The sequence below is a fragment of the Chiroxiphia lanceolata genome, chromosome 2 (genome assembly GCF_009829145.1).
Source record: "Chiroxiphia lanceolata isolate bChiLan1 chromosome 2, bChiLan1.pri, whole genome shotgun sequence".
Classification (NCBI taxonomy): domain Eukaryota; kingdom Metazoa; phylum Chordata; class Aves; order Passeriformes; family Pipridae; genus Chiroxiphia; species Chiroxiphia lanceolata.
The window spans coordinates 110,277,130-110,296,551 of record NC_045638.1 but is presented as its reverse complement, the minus strand read 5'-3'; the positions used below and the strand labels follow the sequence as shown (position 1 = coordinate 110,296,551).

General features: G+C 38.1%; 1 protein-coding gene across 22 annotated transcripts in view; it reads right to left on the bottom strand.

Moving 5' to 3' along the window:
- Positions 1-19,422, bottom strand: part of ROBO2 (roundabout guidance receptor 2) — a 1,060,454-nt gene that overhangs the window by 61,394 nt on the left and 979,638 nt on the right. For all 22 annotated transcript variants that reach the window (XM_032678944.1, XM_032678942.1, XM_032678955.1 and 19 more), the window contains 4 exons: positions 16,603-16,834; positions 10,826-10,950; positions 7,872-8,043; positions 1,784-1,966 (listed from right to left, as the gene is read on the bottom strand). In XM_032678944.1, coding sequence (XP_032534835.1) covers positions 1,784-1,966; positions 7,872-8,043; positions 10,826-10,950; positions 16,603-16,834 — 712 coding nt within the window. The remainder of the gene's footprint in view (positions 1-1,783; positions 1,967-7,871; positions 8,044-10,825; positions 10,951-16,602; positions 16,835-19,422) is intronic.

Genomic DNA, 19,422 nt, shown 5'->3' with positions numbered 1-19,422 from the left:
ATCTACATTCCTTGCTGAAAGCATACACAATTTCATGATGCAATGTTCACATCACACTTAGATGCAGCAAACATCATGAGAAGGAATGAGTTGCAGGAGACACAGTTTATTACGACTATTATAATTACTTACAGCTATGCATTTAAATGTATAAAAGACTTTGCTCTCAATTCTCCCCTGCTCCCCCCCCAGTATGTCAACTCACATACAGGGCTAATAATTCTCCTTTTTAAGAAAAGACTAATTTTAGCTTGTGTCCAAAACTCTATGTAGGACTCTTTTGTAAGAGGAATAACAGCCCAACTGTCCCTTAGTATGAAAAATCTTGGGATCTAGAATGATATTTCATAGAAATACAACTATAAGTGTGTGAAAGAGATATTAGTTTCTCAGTTAACAATACCCTACCTCTCAGAGAGTAAAAGTCACTGCTGTTAAAGAAAAGAAAAAAACCAAAAACAAATCGAGAATGCTCAACCTGTGAACATCAGAGGTCACATGGTGACAAAAGATGAGGTTCCCCAGAAACCAAGATGGTCCAAAAGCCACTGCTCTCCTTCCTCTTGTCCTCCACTGCTCACCTCACATTTTCTTGACCTGCCCTGTTCCACTAAGCCAGTGGAAAACAAATCCAGCAGGAAGGATTGAAAACCAGCACGGAAGAGTTTCCTTCTGGTTTAGTGAGCCCAGTCAGGACACCGAGGAGTCTCATGATGACTAATGCCAAACTGAGAAGGACATTTTGGCTGTGAATGAATGTGGGTTTTTGGCAAGGAGTTAGAGATGCTCAGCCACTTAGGGAACCTGTGTCCTCAGGTTCATATGTGATAACTTGTTATAGAAGAGCGCTTGTGTAACTTCAGTGTGATAAAATGTCGACACTAAATATGCTGTGTCCTCAACTGGGCAACTCTTGCTTAAAAAGAAATATTTTTCTATTTTTAAATGTTAATAAGCATTTCTAGAGAACCTGTCCCAATACCTGAAGAACAGGGGAGTTTTTGTGTGTTAAATTAGGCTTCAGAGTGACCTTCAGATTTATGGGCGTTCACCCGACTGCCTAAAAATTTATAAGAGTCCTGAAATACTGAATACACAAAACAAGGAGGTTGGGGAAAGATGAAAGTATTTTCATCTGGCAAGTGTATTTATTTTTCCAAACGTAGTTTTCAAAAACTAATTTGTAACTGGAACAAACATTTGGTACAAGAGGACATTCCAAGATGTTCTACCTCAAAGACAAAACTTTTTATGGTTTCTGCCATAAGTAAATTTTGACCACACTTCTCTGTCTAACACATCACTCTCCTCTTCCAGCTATAGATATGAAGTCACTGATTAAGCACCTCCTTTTATTTCCCATGCACATGGCTTCAGAGACATGGAAATGCATGGGAATTAAGGAAAAGACCAAATACTCTCTAACCTTCCTTATGAGGGTCTAGTCTAATTCATATTTGAACATATGAGTAGAGCTGCACTGTTAACAGAGTGCCTTCTGAGCAAGGAACAAGAGGTATAGTTAGTCTTCCTTGTGCTTTTTTTTTTTTTCTTTAATGCTAGATGTGCTGGAGATGTAAAAATACTGTCTTATGATAATGATGAAATGTGGTACTGAGCAGTGCATTTAAAGCTTCTCATACAACAGCAGTTTCACAGCATACATTAAAAACAAGCATACAGAATTCACTTTTGCTGGAAGTTAAACGTGTTTTTTAAGTAGGTTTAACTGTTCTCTTCACAGCCAAACCTGATGAGATGGTAATAAAGCTCCTGTTCTTACCAGCATAATTGCTGAGCCCCTTCCTCTTCTTTCTTCGCCAGTAGAGCCAGATGCTGAAACCCATCAGAATCACCCAACATGCCCCACCGATGCCAGCTATAAAGGCAGGCTGTTTGACAACATCAGTGATTTGCTCAGTTATGCTGTTGTTATTTTCGGTGATGACAACTTCATTACGGCCTCCTGCACAAAAGAAATTCAAAGGAATGTGGTTATTATGGATTCTGTAACACAAACAGGAAGCAAGGACTGCAAATGAAAATTCGGGGGGGGGGGAAGGAATGGACCTCAAAAGAATTATCCACAGTAGAAGAACTTTAAGGAGTAGCAATGTACACCAGAAACCCAGTGTTTCTAGAGGGTAAACCCATAGCCATTTTGCAAACACAGTTTTGAAAAGATAGATCTACAGCGCACTCTCAAGTAATCTAACAGATGTAAATCCAGAGCTTTTTTTTTATATACAATATACATACTTGTTGGTTTGTTTTCACATAATTACAGACAGGATACAATAATGAGAAAATGGATTATAGGAAACTCGTAAAAAATAAATCAAGCAATCAATAAATAGCTTTTTCCAAATGACAAATCCAAATACAAAATACGCTACAACATCAGAAGACAGTTTCTTCTCTCATTGCCGTCAGCATGCCAAAAATTCTTACTTAACTCATTTGTTTTCCCTGAATGCTAGAGTTTCCAAATTTGAAATCATATATAAAGTGTATTTTCCAGAAATTATTTCGTGGGGAAAACAATCCATACAAATTCTAAGTGCACCAGCTTTGACACAAAGCAGAAAAACACATAGTTAACTGCAAACTCTAAGCAATCACAGCAACAGATGCTATTTTTTTTCACGTACAATATGCATGACAAATTCTTAACATTAACCTGTAAGAAATAATTATTATGTGGAATCCCAATTAAAGTGACATGCATCAAAAATTACTATACAGGATTTTAAATTCTACATTACATTAGAAAACTGTAAATTCCAGTAGGCGCTTCCTTCCTCCCCCCCTTTCTCTAAAAGGGAACTTTTTCAAAAGAAAAAGCTTGATGTCTGGCTGGAAAACAAACGATCATAAAAATCTGAATGGAAATTCAGGAAATGTTAAAATATATAGTTCAAGGACCAGCACTTCTCTACTTCAAATCTCCCCTTGTCAAAAATAGTTTTAAAATTAGGAAATGCAGAACATATTTTTCTGCATAAAACCCCCCATGAATATTGATTCCATGTACATTTGATATAAACTGCCCACATCTGCAGTTTTGAAATTTGTGAAATATTATCCATCTTTTCCGGTAAAAGCATTTATATAGCTCAATCCTTGAAATGTTTATGTAATATCACCAGATGCCTCTATGCATGCTGAGGAGCTGCAAGAGAGGCTATTCTACTGAGACAAAAAAGATATAAACACTATGATTCTCAATTATGAAAGTCTATCACACACATAAAGGTAGTCGAATATTTCAATAAAACACTGAAATGGTCATTCAGAGGAAATTATTAAAAGTATTGTATCATTATGCCTTGCTGTGAAAACAGGACATATTTATTTTCTATAATTCAGCAATGGTTAGATTTACTTCTTTCAACAGACCAGCTTGCTGGCTTCAGCCTAAAGCCACCAAACAGGGTCACTGGCTAAAACAGATGTGAGAATTCTGACACTTCCAGTTTTGTTCCACAGACACCTCTTTGCAGGTGACCCAGAGCCAAGCTGCCAATGGAGATCCCTCACGGAGAGCCTGTTGGGCTGAGCATGCCCTCCGTGCCCCACTCCCTCGGGGACTGGCTCTGCCCAGCACTGCCCCAGCCAAGATGCAGCTTCAGGCCCTCGATGGTGTTCAGAGCTGGGCTGAGTTACTCGGGAAGGACCGCGATGCACTGCATCACATTGCTATCACACTGCTGATGATCTCAGGGGTTTTATTAAGCTTTCTCTCTTTCAGCACCATGTCAATATTTAGTACTGATGACCGTCTGCTTCTGCAAACAGACTGTTAAAACCGTGCTAGAGCTTGGCTTGCTTTCAGTCGTTCTGGGCAAGAAACAAAATGGGCTTCCCGCAAGCGAAACAGGTCCCGTGGAAGGACGCTGACAGACTAGGTCTGCTAATGGATAAAAAGGCAGTACACCAGTACTGTGGTGTCATCTGTCAGTCTACACTGGTCATGCTGGTGAGCTCTACTAATACTAGGGCCTGGGAGCTGCAGCTGTCCTTTCCCATGCTCTCCTCTTTCGTCTTGCCTCTGCCAAAGGCCCAGTGGTTTCCAGCTCTGATGCAGTAAGGGAGAACGGAACTGAGTGAGCACTTGTAACAAAGAAAAGAAGGGAGACAGCAGTGGCTCCTTTTATCTGATTTTCCCCTGTTTTTAATGCCCATGGAACCAACTACAGGTGCACCCAGTGCTGAAAGAGGAAGGACTGTGAGTAAAACTAATAGAAAGAGGCACTCTATGGCATGCTCTTCCAGGACCACAATTGATTTTCTAGTAGAAATCAGCAAGGGAATCCACGTTGCTTTAATTGCCATTAACTTGGAGTTAATTTCTGCGCCCTTTGGAAGAGAGGCCAAAGCAGTGGGATGGTGGGGAAACATGTAATTTTGGCACTGCTTCAGAGGCAGCTGTGCTGCCATGCAGAAGAGCAGGCAGGGACGTGCTTCAAGAGATCGGTTTCGGGAGCTGATGCTCCTGGACTCAAGAAAAGTACAAGCTCTGTCCACCAAAGCCTCTAAAACATCTGAGGATCCCATCTTCTTCTCTAAAGTCAGAAACCAGTCTTTTTAGAATGGAGAATGTGAGAGCAAACCACAAAGAGCCTGTGGAGCGCTTTCAGTGGGCTTTACTCTCTCCCTCTCTTCTAGGGGAAGATGCAATCTGTCTCCAAATTACCTTCTCAAGTTTGCAGTCTGGCTGCTTGCTCTTACCCTTCTGTGCCTAGCAATTACAACTGTAAAAGTAATAATTCATTTAAATGTCAAAATAACATATGCTTTGTGAATTTGATGACGGAAAAATAAATGGATACAGATGAATGTTACCCGCTGACGTTTGATGAAATTAATATAAGCGTTGGGGGTTGGGGAAACAAAAGGCATTAGTTTTATACTTCTTTATATAATATTTAAGCAGAAGTAATAAATATGTCATCCAAGGTACCAGTGCAGTACTATTTCATATACTGCAGGTGTTTCTGTAACAATGCTGTCAGTTCAACTAATTAGAACATAGACAAGGGAAGTGTGCGACCTGTAACGCTCCATTGTTCCTGAAGACAAAAACATAATGAAATATAATGTCTTCCTCCCATTGGAGAGTAATGAAGAACAAAACTAATTTGTTGGACCAAAAATTAATTAGACACATCAGATTCGATTGTACCTATTACTGTGAAAGTTTGCAGCTGTTCCTCATATTATTATGCCAATGATGGAATGTAAGAGTGAACAGGCCAACTGATGAGGAGAAATAATAGCTATGGCATTAACCAACATTGCTGTTATCTCCATTTTTGTTTCTGGTTCTCCAGTAGAAAAATTTTTAGCATATCATTAATGATCATAAAAATTTTATTCTCGATTGTCTTTTAGTGTTCCATAAAATTTTTCAACATCCTGCTTGAAGTATGGGCACATCATTCCTGTAACAGTGAGACAATTTTTAACTTAAGAAATAATATACCTCCTACTGCTCCATATTCTCCAGGTTTTATTTTCTGGATTGTCACAGGTCTGTTATCTAGAATGGCTGTGGGAAGCCAGTAATTGATTATCCACCATGAAAAATAGTTATTTTAAGAAAAGACCTTCTTAGAAGAATAAATCTTGTATTTAAGAATAACATTTTCCTTTTTTATACACTGGACTCTGTATTTCACGACAATGAAAGTCACATTGCTTAGAAACGCAGCTTAACTCTTCTGCATCACTGACCTACTCTCTCCATAATTCAGCATTTCTGGAGTTGCTCATTCTGTTTGCAAGCTGTTCAATAGTATAGTTAATCACCAGGCCATATAGGACTCCATTATAATACAATCATTCATTAATGTTTTCACATTCATTAAGATGTTTCGAGGTTTATTCATTAGATCATTTTTAATCCATCCAATTAGTTTTTTTCATTCACTTAAAAAAAAATAAATTCATGTTTTATGTTTTTGATTCCCAGTCAAACACCAAATGGTACCAACTCAAGTTTTCCATAAATGGTATCACTTAAATACTGCTACCTTTATTAAACAAATTTATAGTCTGAGAAATAGCTCTCAGCAATTAATAATAAAAAAGGGAGTCTAAAGAAAAAGGAGACAGACCATATATGTAGTAACCACATCCAGCTTTGGGACACCAAAAGGGAAAACAGAAATGAGGACAGAAATATAACCCAAACAGAAAGTACTCTCCTTTACTTTTCATGCAAAAGACTCTTAAATGTGCAAAGATGCCACCAGACAGACTTGTTGAAGCAGACATTCTGGGGTTGTTTTAGGAACAAATAAATATCACTAAGATTAATGAGATAAAATTAAGCCTCTAAATGCCAACCAATTTTTGTCTTTTCTTACTTTATTTACACCCTTAACATCCCTTTCCCTCTTCTGGCAACAATACAGATCTCTCCACATTTAACTCTTGATTATACCAGTCATTTTTTTTGTAAGGAAAAATTCAGGATGAAGGGCTGTACCCAGATGTGGGGCTGAAAGTTCTGGGAATCATCCAGTGAAAAACTTTGGTGCAAGTTTACCTCATATTAAATGACACAAGGCTACTTGTGTACTTAAAATGCAACGCACTTATGTGCTTTGTTGGAATAAATGTAGTGCCTAGGTAGATTATTTCCTTAGTGAAATAATAAAAGGAGGTCCTGCTCAAAGTGTATGCAGTGACAGACTAGTCTTACAATATCAATTATTGACACAGAGGTCCAAAATCCAACCCTATCAGGTGATTTCTTACTTTCAGTTCTAGAAATCTTTTTTCCCCCTTTTATTTGGCGTATCTTTGGTTGCCTTTTTTTAAAACCAGTGCTACCTTCATCTCTGCTCTTGTATTTCTGTCTCCAGTGACAATATATTCAAAGTTGAAGTACTCTAGTTTCTGTTTTGATGAGTGGGGAACCCAAATATCATTAAACATTTAAGCAATGCTTAGGGGATGGCCTTTTCTAAAGGTCTACACATAACAGAATAGTCCATCTTTGGGACGGTGCGTTGACAACATTTTCTAGAAAGAAAATATTTAATAACAACAAAAGTCCCACAAACAAACAAAAGTATATTTAAGTAATAATTAAACTAGGTCATACAGATAAAAGTAACAGAATTCCTGTATTATGTACTCAAAGGAGGTACTGCTTTGCATAGCTCAGTTCAAGTTTACTAACTATGATTACTTCTCCAATTCTTCCATATTGTTCCTGCCTTTATGTTTTATACTTAGGAAAAATTTCAGAAGAAACAGAATCTGTGTTTCCCTCAGGTCAGGAAATCAATTCTGCATGGAAACCACTACTAAGAAATGACCATTTCAAAGGCAGGGATTATAATGCTACCTTGGCTCTCTATTTGGTCTAAAGGACACTTACTCTTTGTCAGAGGACACTTGTCTGCTAGGGATATCTGAGGAACACTAACTTCAAATGTTCAGAAAACAACCATAAACAGTGCCTTAGGCACCAAAGGGATGAATAAGGCAATATTACAGTCATCTTAGCAGAAGGAAAAGGGAGCTCAGGCTGTTAGTTCCATAAATCTGTCAAGCTGCAGAAGTGGTAAATTCATTTAAAAACCCACATTAAGTCAGTTCCACTAGACAATCTGCTTTCTCTTTTATGTCTTGGGAACAAAATTCCCTCCATTGGCTACAAGAACTCTGCATGAAAGGAAGACACAACATCAGCAGGCAGTGGGACATTAAAAGCTAACTAACCAGCTCTATTCAAATCTTATCTTTTGCTCCATGGATTTTTACGCTTCCAGAAGTGATTTATGAAAGCATTTCTGAAAGAAAAAAAAAACCAACAAAACAGGCAAAACAAAACAACAGAACAGACAATCACTTACCAATTATTATGGGCTGTGGTTCACTTTTTACTCCCACACCTGCACTGGTGCTTGCAGCAACTTCCACACGGTACTGAATACCTGGATATAGGCCACCTATTACTACAGACCGAATGGCTGCATCTACTGTTTTGTTGATATGAAATCGAGTCTCATTACCTAGGCACCAGATCTGGGACAAAAGTTGATGTGTTAAAATAGATGAAATTCTTCACACTCACACAATCGTGCACAGATATGACATATCAAAGCATTTCATGACAATCACTTATTTCAGGCTTCTTAACAGTGGTACTGTCCGGGAATAGCTGCAATTAGAATGATTTAGCTCAGCAAACTGTGCCAGATTAGCAGGGGACCAAGCCAGCTGCAAAAACTGCATGCAAATAACTCTCTGGACTCTGGCTCTCCATGGAATGCAAATTCTGTGGTTACACTTCTTAGAAGCCCAGACCAGATCATCCAAGTGAAAAAGATGTTATACATTAACTAAAATCTTTTTCAATAACATGATTACTACCAAATCTGTCCTTTAAAAAACCCACATTTTTTCCTTCTGGATTTTCCACTGAATAGCAAAAAGACAGCAAATAATGTGAGAACAGGTTGAAACACTTCTTAAAGAACTAAAGAACAAACAATTTTCAAAATTCTTTCCAACTTCCTTTCATTGCGCAAGAGGGATATTTGAAATTTATGAAATGGAATAAGTACAGACTCACTTTTTACTGCTGCCTTTGTGATTACTCATATTGTTTAGGAATCCAGATATCAGTTCCTGATTCAATTACTATCTAATTAAACAGGAAAACCACTCTATAATCTCAACTGGCATTTTGTGATGAGAACTCTCTATGATTTCAAATGCTACGTCTGTCTCTGCTATTTTTTCATAGGCTTCTCCAAAGAGGTTTCAAAACCAAGACCTTCTAGGGATACTTCTTCAGTTAATGTTATTTGCATATACTGCTTCTGTATTATTTAAAAATGCATTTACTACCTCTCAAGAAAATCAATGCACAAATACATCACGTGTACACTCACATAACAATAATAGCAGAAGAAAGTACTACTGCTGGAACCACTGTCAGCAACCAACTGATGCATCCAAGCAACAGCAATGCTATCTTTACCCTTATTTTTTACCCTGTTTAGTGTTTTATCACATCTTCTCTTTTTTTTTTTTTCTTTTTTTCCTGTGAAACACTGAGAAAGATTTGAAGGGAAAAAAACTCCTCTGTTTTCCTAAGCTCAATGAGATCTGATTCGCAGGCCAGAATGAATTAGGGTGAGAAACTGTTGCATTCATTCCTTTTCTCCTTATCTGTCCTGGTCTTAGTTTACAGCAGCTATGAGATGTCTCTAATTAAAGGCATTTAATTCATAAATGAATTTACAGGTGGCTCCTTTGCTTGAAGTAGAATCAACAGATCTACTTTCAATTTGTCAGAAACTGTACTGTGAAACCTCATCAGACATTTTTTACTCAGGGAAATATTAAACTGCAGCACAGTCTCAGCAGCCAGCTCACTCATCAGGCAGCCACCTAATCTAACACAGAAGGGATGTAGTAGGTAGTGACTCCAGCTGTTTTTATACACAGCCCAGAGGTCTGAGCACTCACCTGGAACATGGCTTTTATTAACCATCAGCCCTCTTTGTTTCATATCTACATATTCTGTGGTTTAGGAGTGTGCTTTACTTATTTGCTTGTAAGCCCTTGACGATTTATATTGACTTATACTGGAGTCAGGACCAAGATTAATTAAGCCAACAGATAATTATTAATTGATATGAAAATTAGATCAATAAAATACCGGGATTAATAAATCTTGATATTGACTGAAAGCAAAACAAAGGAAGCCCTGTGCTAAACATAAATATTGTGAGTATTTACTGCATCCCTCTGACCAGGCAAAAAGGTGGAAGAAATTGAACCAATTAGTTGATTTAAAAGTCAAGCACCTTCTCCCTTCTTCATGCTGTGTTCCCTCAAGGTACCACATGGTCAAAAAAATTACATCTTTTTGTGTGAAATAAGCTGCACCCACCACTTCCACCTTTTGTGGAAAGCAGCAAGAAAACTGCCCTGTACTATTTCAATTAAAAATTTCACACTTGCTGTATAGGTCAGCCACAGTAAGGCTGATTTATCAAGCAGTGTGCTCCATGGTCACAAGCCTGTCATAATGCTGAACCTTGCCCAGTCATCTTCTCCATAGTCCTCCAACCCAATAACACTGCATTTCTTTCATGTTGCCAAAATATACTTGTGCCAAAGTGATCTCAGTATGGAATTACAGACTACAACAAAATTTAAAGATAATATAAAAGGAGTGGATACTTTGAGCTATCATAGCAACAAAGAAAAAGAATATACAACCCAGTGGAAACAACTCTCACGTAACAAACTCTGGATAGAGTAGTTCTGTTCAACCTGTTCCTCAGAGCAAACAAGCCAGCATTTTAAGTTGTGAAGCTTGACAGAAATAGTACTTAGAAGAAGCCTTGTATTCTCCCAGAGCCACAGTCCTTGACTTTGCCCTTGAAGTGTTAGGAGTAGCATTTTTGCAGGGGAAAGAAAAGGTATCTTTCCTGCTAGCTTTTCTGCCAGATTAAAGGCATTCTAAGACAGGGACTTCACTGCCAGTCTTTAGAGTACAGAAGCCCTTCACAAAAAACCCCTCTTCTTTCATTCCACAGCAGGAAAAGCAAGAAAGAGAAGTACTGTAAACTAGCTGGAAATTACATCTTTCTTCCATGGTATTTTTTATTTTTAATATAACAGTAGTACTGCTTTAAAAAAAAAAATCCATAAGCAGTAAGTCCTCTTTCTCCACATAATTACAAGGGCAGCTGTAAAAGCTGTCAGAATCTAAATCCATAAACATGGCTACTTTTCAAGCAGGCTGTTTCCTTAAACACACAACCCTTCCATTAGACATCATTTCTACCTTATACTCCTGGATGACTCCATTTTGGTGATCTGGAGGGGGAGGATCCCAGGAGATGCTGATGCTCGTGCTGTTGTGGTTTCCAACTGTCAGGACAGTAACAGACTGAGGAGGGGCACTTGGAGCTACACCAAGGAGAGAGAACAAACAGAAGCAAGACATTAATCCATTTGTTAGAGCACGAAGTCTGCTGAAACCCTGCAAGAGCAAGCAGGCAGTATAGAAAGTTCACACTCCCTGCAGGCCTAGGTATGCACATTTTGTTAGGCACTGTCAATTTTGAAAAATGCCTTTCTGGAGAGAAGCATAGAGCTGAATGACAATGTGGAATTTGTGGCAATGGAGAATCAATACAAATCACTCCTCATTTATTTGTATTTAGCATTTCTTAATTTTGCATTGGAACTGGTCTCACTCCAGCCTTTGTTTCCCATAATAAATATGGATAGTTACATATATATCAACTAAGTCACGTGTGAAGCTGCTTCATCTGGTCTGAAAAGTGTTTTGGTTCTACTTTCTCTACATAATAATAATAATAGGATCCTTTTTTGTTTCCTATTCGTTCTTCAGGAAGACAGTAACATGTTTAAACATAAAACCTTACAACTCTGAAGCGGAAAAGGGTTAAAGTGTTCATGGCTTTACATCAAATGCCCGTGAATAGGGCAGGTGCTAAGTTAGGTCAGATATATACTTATGTCCTTTTTTTCCCCTAGGCAAATTGCTTTGTCTTCAGAGGCCTGTTCAGTTCAACCATTCACAGCTGTTTGGCTGGTCACTGCATATCAAGGCCAATTCTACAAGACAATTGCTTACCAGCCCTCCTGGTTGTCTAGAAGTGTGAAAAAAAAAAATAATAGTTGTTAGCAATCAGGGCTATGCTGGCAAAGCCCCTGCTGCAGCTACACCAGCAGCAGGGTGGTTTTGTTGGCTCAGGACATGTGGACTGGGAAGTGGAGCAGAAGCTCAGCTATGGAAAAGTCTCCTCTGTGAGCATCTGCTGCATCTCCAAGCAGGGCTCTCCCACCATAGCTACAGCAGCCAGTGCAGAGGGCTGGGAATATGGCCCTCCCCAGCCACTTAAAACCCCCCTTGCCTTTCCTTTTCTTCCAGGTAAGTGTTGAAACACCACCACAGTGGCAAGATAAGCCACTGAGGTCAAGTGTATTATACTAAGGTATGGTCCTTGGGGGGAAAAAGTTATTGATAGCAGCTGCTCTGAAATGGACCAAAAATCCAACTATTCCATTTATCCCAGTCCATCTACCTAGTCTTCAACAAAACTAACAGAAACAGGCTAGGAAAGAGTGAACTAATAAAGTGAGTATATATTGATACCTCTCCAGGACAATTTTCCAATTCACAGAAGCCTGTTGCTTAGACACCTTCTGTTCCAGGGTGATGTCTTTGTGTTCAATAACTATTTATGGAATTTGTCTTCCATGTACTTGTCATTGCCTTTAATATGATCTTAAAAACATTTAATATGAAATATGGATGCCGATTTTGAAGACTTATAGTAGACCTTGTACCAGAACCTAAAATATTTATCAGTCCCCCACCCCAGCTTCAAATCTAGATAGCCCTCTGGTTTTGGGCATCTCACATCCTGTGTTACAGCTCCCTGACTCCATTGCACTGGTCTAAAGTGACTGAGCTCTACGGTAACAGGGCTCTACTCTTATCTTTAACAGATATCCTGAGTGCATGACCATGCTTGGACCACACTTTTCAGAAAAGCCAACACCTCTGGCATCTCTGTATTAAAACGTGGCAGGTTTAACACAACTAAGCACAGCCACAGGTATCAGAGGTACTCAAGTCTACTGAGACAATTTAGATTTTCGTATTGTTCCCCATGACCTCTTTGAGACTGGCTGTGTTCCCACTTTGGAAGCTCCTCAGCACTTGACCTGGCACAGGTTCAGGGAGCTGAGCTCAAATCTTTACCCTGATAACCCTGAAGAGTTGGAGTACTCTGTTGCAGGAAGGATATAACTTCAAACCAGGGTATCAGAGGTGGAGACAAGGGACCATACAAGATTGTATTAGAAAAAGAAAATATTTTAGACAAAACATGAAACCCATACTACAGTCCCTGGAGGCTGTACATTTTGACAGCTACATTTTCAGATGCTGGTTCAGCTGCAAAGCTTGTAGAGCTTGGTATAGTCCTTGTGACCTTGCCTGATGCAGAGAAACAGTGCACTGGAGGGGAGAAATGGAGCTGTATTGTGGACAATTTGACTCTTAGCCAGCTCAAGCGAAGCACGGAAAGGTGGCCTTGGGCTACTCCTTGCAACTGTGCAAAGCATAAAATTGGGGAAGTTAATAGTTACATTGTATGTTTTATGGCAAGGGAAATAATTTGCCACACAGTAAAACAATTAGCATTTTAAAAGTCTTCAAGATATTCAACAACAACAAAACTGTGAATAAATGTGTGTGATATTAATTAGCATATTTTAAATGAAAATAAAAATCATAAAAATGGTAAAGCTTAACACTGTATAATTCATTTTTGTTTTTAAGTACAATGGAACTTTAGTACAGTGCTCAGATGTATGCACTTTCATTACTCAAACAAAAAGGGCATTCAGAAATATAATTTCTTATATAGACATATGTGGGGGGATGGGGAGTGTGAATGCAAAGAAATGTAAAATGAATACCATACTCTAACATTTAAAGAAAAACATACTGTATTCATTTATTTGTCTTTGCATTTAAATGCTATGAGTATTGTAGTTAATATTCTACCAGTACATGGTGGGGTTTTTTTGAGGAATATGATAACTTGCAAGCAAAATCAAAACTGCAGCTGATGAATGCAGCTGAAAGTATCATTTTAAGAGCCAGACTGAGGTGAGGAGGAACTGACAGACAGCAGCTGATAAAAGCTAAGGAGACTTCCATTACCAACTGTCTTATTTTTATGATGACAAACAAAAGACTACTCCAAAAAGTTATTCCAAGAGAGATTTAAAACAGTGGATGCAATTGAAAAAAAACCTCATCTGTCTCTAGAGCAAGTATGAAGGAAATAGTGAAAGTGATACAATAAAATATTTGATTTAGCCCCTCTTTGTATGTGTGTACACATGTATGTATATAATAGTTCTGCTTCCTCTCTCTGATAATATCACTCTGTAAGCTGGCACCATGATATAAATTAAGCCACTCGTCTGACACTGCTGCAGTTATTAAATAGATCACACTGAAAAATAACATTTTTAAAACCATTTTCTCATTTCCCTTGCTGCTGGCTTGTGGAGAACACCTTGCCTGCTTCTTGACAGGTCAATTATTCCAGTGCTCAGCTTCTTCTTACAGATATGAGAGAACCCAAATCGCTGCTCATCTTTTCCAGACGCAGCCAAACAGAATTCCATTTGTTACGTTCACAAGGCCAAAGAGCCAGGAGATGGATGGATACTGAACTGTGACAAATGTCTGATCTAGAGGAAAAGTCTAACTGCAGCAAAATTGATTTTTGGAGGTAGGCCTCAGACGTAACATCGCATGTAAAATTCAATCCAGCAGAAAGCTGCCACTACCTTTTGGTTGTACTTTGCCTTTATCAGGGCTATTTGTTTTGATGTCACAAAAAACTTCCAACCCGCGTATCACTCTTCCAAATTATTTTCTAAAAATAGCATAGCTGACATTTTTTAAAAGTCAAGCCTAAAAAAGCTCATTTTCGAAATGGAATCACAGGCAACACAGCAAGTGGGATACCTTTAAATAGACTGCCATCTTTCTTCAGTGGATGAGAAGCAAACCACTCTCATTAAACATTTATTCGGTGCTATTTTTGAAATACACGAACACCCATGTAATTACAAGGATAACATGAGGAATTAAAGGAAATATCCGTAGAACTGCATCTACCGAATGCCTTAATTTTCTCATGGAAGTATTTAATTTTATCACCCAGAGAAGAGGAAAAATTTTTTACAGGGGCTGACATTTGTCAGGTGATAATACTACATGTTCTAGGTTGACTTTTTTTGAGAAGAGATAGTTGTAAACAGACTCCTTGAAGGTTATGTTAATCTACAAAGCAGATCCTCGGCTGTGAGTTATACGTATCTGTGGGCATGAAATTTTTTTAAATCCTCACTATGTGGAAAGCTATTCCACATGAACAAAGTGTCCTTTAAGGTAGGAAATTACGTGAAAGGCTCTGCTGGGAGCTGAGGTTTATAAAAGAGAATGTCATTCCTCAAGTATTTTATAGAAACAGACAGGAGGTATAAAATCTTTTCTTTTTTTTCAGTAGTTCTTAATTTACCTTTAGCAAGAGACAGTTAGATGAAGCTAAATAAACATCAAAAATCAATTGAAATTGGACAAGAAGAAAATCTGCTAGTGAGAGGACAAAATCCTACATTTTAAATCTAGGAAAGCAGTTTCACCTGTAGAAAGCTTTTTACAATTATTTTTTTTTTTAAAAAAGCTTTATTCAGACTGCTGCAAAGATATTCTTTACCAACTGATTTAGGCTTTACTGTTTGAACAAAGAACTGGGAGCCATAAACTCCCAAATTCCAAATGAGACTTGAGCAATGCCTTCCTACACACTCTTCTACATGTTGCAGTGCAGTGAATTTCTTCATCCATAACGTGCAAACTCCAACCAAGTCATCTTCAGGATTACTTACATGTTGGGCAATAATCATAACAAATCAAAGAGAAAAGTGAGTAATAAGCAAGTCTGTTCTAGAATTAAAAAGTACTTGGCAATCAACACTAAATTAAACCTCAGGAGACCACTGTAAATGATTAAGATGCACCTTCAATAGGAAGGAAAGAGTGCACTCAGAACCCTTTGAAACCATATGAACATTTTGAAGCTTCACCAATATTTCTCCTGTTTTGAAAAAAAAAAATAGAAAAAAATCAGTGAAACAGAGAAAAGAATTCTTGTTGTTATGTCCATCTTGCATTTACAGGAGAGATTCTCCAGTCAAAGGCTGCATTAGATAAGTAGAAAGACAGGTTTCTAAGAGAAAACTATTAAAATTGCTTATATCTCACCTCCCTCCCTCTACTTTTCAAATCAAAACCAGCAGCCTTGGAGTTCATATGCTTTAGCAAAACTATATACCAGGCTATATGCTACAGACACCAAAGCCTGAACAACTCAGTAGTGTAAACTGTTTACTATGTCTGAATTCTGCCTGTTTCAGAGAGGCTTGAAAGGTGCTTAAGGAAATCCTCCAAAGGGCTGAACAGTGCAGTTGCACGAACAGTGTGCTAACAGAAACATTGAAGTGGCATCCCCTTGAGACTGGAGTTCCTTCAGACCAGTTAAATATGTGTCCTTCTCTACTCCTCATTTCCCAACCAAATGTTCATCTGCATTATTATCCTCTGAGAAAGATGCGCTTATCTGCAACACTCATCTGCAAAAGCTTCCATTTGTTTTTTTTTCAAAGTGCAGACCAAAGTCTTTTATTGCAGCAGCAGTGGTTATAAAAGAATGGCTGCAGCACACACTTTTTGGAAGACCCAAAGCCATCGCTGCATTAGAAGGATGCATCAACTAAAAGAATAAAAGACTGACCCGGTGCTTTCTTGCGGAACACTTAAAGCACAAAACTGAACATTATGTCAAACTCTTACCTCGCCTGTGTATCAAACAAACAGAAATCACATGGAGGAAATAGAGCTGAACAAATGCATACACACCATAACCAAAATGGTCACTGTTCTTTTCACCCCCAGTGCTAGGTATGGAAGCCTGTTGCTTTTCTGGCCGTTTTACTAACCTTCCTCTGTGGTACGAGCAGATTTGGATTCACTGTCCATTCCTTGGAATTCATTGAAATAAGGGCGAACCTTAATTTCATAAGTGACCCCCTTCTTCAAGCTGACGAGGACAGCACTGCGCTCAGTGGGGACTTTGACCTCCAAATTCTGCCACACAGCTGGAGAAGGCAGGCCAGACGTTTGGCGGTACATCACCCTGTAGCCCTGAATAAACTGGGACTGGCGGTCAACCTGGAAATGACATTAGATAACATAGCGATAAACATATTAGAGTTAAAAAAGAAACAACCTGCATAAAAAGAAAACAAAACCTTTGCCTAGAATACTTTTGCCCTCATCAAAAAGAGAAAATTAACATTTGGTGCTGAATTTAATAATGAAACTGCCTTCTTGTAAGTCACTCTTGATTAATTGTCTGTAAAGTACATTTGTCTCACATTACTTGTTACAGAACATTTCTTTCTGCTTTGCTTTCTCCAGCTCTGCATATCATGGGAAATACCACCTAAAATCATAAAACAAGGCCCCACCCCTACAACAAATCATGAAAAGGAAACTTTGGCATAAGGCTTGCTGCATGTAAACTTACTGAGCATGTCTTGGCTACTGATGTGCTGATATATGAGAAGAAAAGAAAAACAAATTCTTCTCAGAAAGGGACAAGTCTTTGAAGATATGCTGCATGCTTACAGTTAGTCCATTACTTGGCTCACAGCTCATGGGATGCACAGGAAAATAAAATAAACATAAGACAGATGCAGAGAAAACAAATTCCAAAGACATGTCCTGTTTCTTGCATTCACAGTCTGAGCAGTCTCTTTGCATCCTGAGGTTGTGATGCTTTCAGGCCATCAGATGGAGATGGAATGTTGGGTTTGGTTTATATTTTATTTGTTGCTAGGCAAGCAGAATTCAAGATTGGACCATGCACAGAAGTTTAACAATTTTAACCTATCAGAAATATAAACAGGATTTTTATTTGAAGAAAAACTTTACATGTGTTTTATGTTGTAGAGGTTGCATGCATTTTTTATCTTGCAGGAAAAACAAAGAAGGCAAACCCCAGTGATTTTAGCTGTTATGATGCTTGGATTAATTAAAAAACAGTCAAAACAATTTGATGTATAAAACTAAACCAAATCTAGCTGCTTCTGTAGCCATCCAATAAAGAGCAAAGAAAGTGCAGCACAAACAACAAGACTATACAGCTAGGTGTTTGGTAAACCTCTGGGTTATAACCAAGATTCAACAAGTAGCATATCTCTTGTGTTCCTATCAATTTGCTAGCTCAAAGATATTCCAAAATTAGAGATACTTTTGTTTGACTTCTCTTAAGAATAAACGAATTTAAGGCTGAAAACACAAACCACAGTCTATTACGCTTCTCCTATAATCTTGTTACAGTTTATTGAGGCATTCAGAGGGGACACAGACTCTCAGACATTAAAAAGCAGGGCAAGCAAGAAGAAAGCTTTATTTATGAAAGCAAGGCAGAAATGTCTTTCATCAAAACTGTCACTGTTAAAAACCTTGCAACATATGTTACAACAACATTAAGCTTGCATTTTATAAACTTCTCTACGTTCACTTTAAGTGAATTTATGCTCTGAAAGAGGGATATAACTCACAATAATAGCTTGTTAATACCGAAAGGATCAAGCTGTGTTTTTAAGAAGAACATTAAGCAGCTGTTTCCAGATGAAGGGAGTCTGTAAATCAGAGTAAATTGTTTTTATCCATGTTTGACTTTGATTAACTAAATGTTTTACGGACATAAAGACTTCTATGAACCCCATGTTTACTACAAAATTCAGCAAAAATAACACTTTCGTGCGCTTTGCAATACAGATCCTTAACCTAAATTACAACATAGTGCTATGATGTTTAATAATCAAACATCAAGTTTGATTCTTGCCTAACTTCTGAGTTAGAAGCTACGCTGAAAAATGGCATAACTTTCTTAGGACTTTCCATCTTTGCTGTATGTTCCAGCTCTACTGACTGCTGCCTAGTGGAGAACAGCTGGAAATTCAGAATTGACGAGGCTGAACACTGTGTGACGCTACAGAACGGAATGGAAAGTGTTTTGTAAAGCACAAACACAAGGGCACCCACCAACTCACTGTGATTGCATTACACTTTTGTATCTATTTGTGTATAGGTAATATACAAATTGCCCATAGACATATTTTCCTCCTAGACTTTTAAGTTCCTAACCTGAAAGACTAAACAATACAAGGATTGTGAAAACAGGCACAACAAGGCTGACATGTTTATGGGTGCTACAAACTAGCTTGATTTGGGTCTCACACATTTTTCACAGAGCTTTCAGTTAGAAGTTAGATTACAACTGGCGTCAGTGATCTGCCCGAATTTCAGATTATTGACAGTGAGTTCACTCCACTGTTTATGGTTAGGGAGGGCACTGACATAAGAAAATACTATGCATTTTTAATGTTTTCTATAAACATCCAGTTGCATTCAGAATCAAGGAGAGGATACTAGGCTCTATCTCATGCCCAGTTAGTCTGAATGAACAGGGCCTCCTGTAAGGTCAAAATATTGGGACACTGCTCTGAGGGCACTTAGTTCACTTATTTGGAAAGGTGGATTTTTTTTTTTTTTTTGGTTTGGAGTTTTCAAAATAGTAAAAAAGTACTCTTGAATAATTATATGGACTGACCAAAGACATTTATATGACAGGTATATTTCACATATACATACACTCATACGTTTGTACAAGTATACATATATATACACATATGCATATATATATGTATATGTTTATATATTTGCCCACACAAAGCTTGTGACTTAAC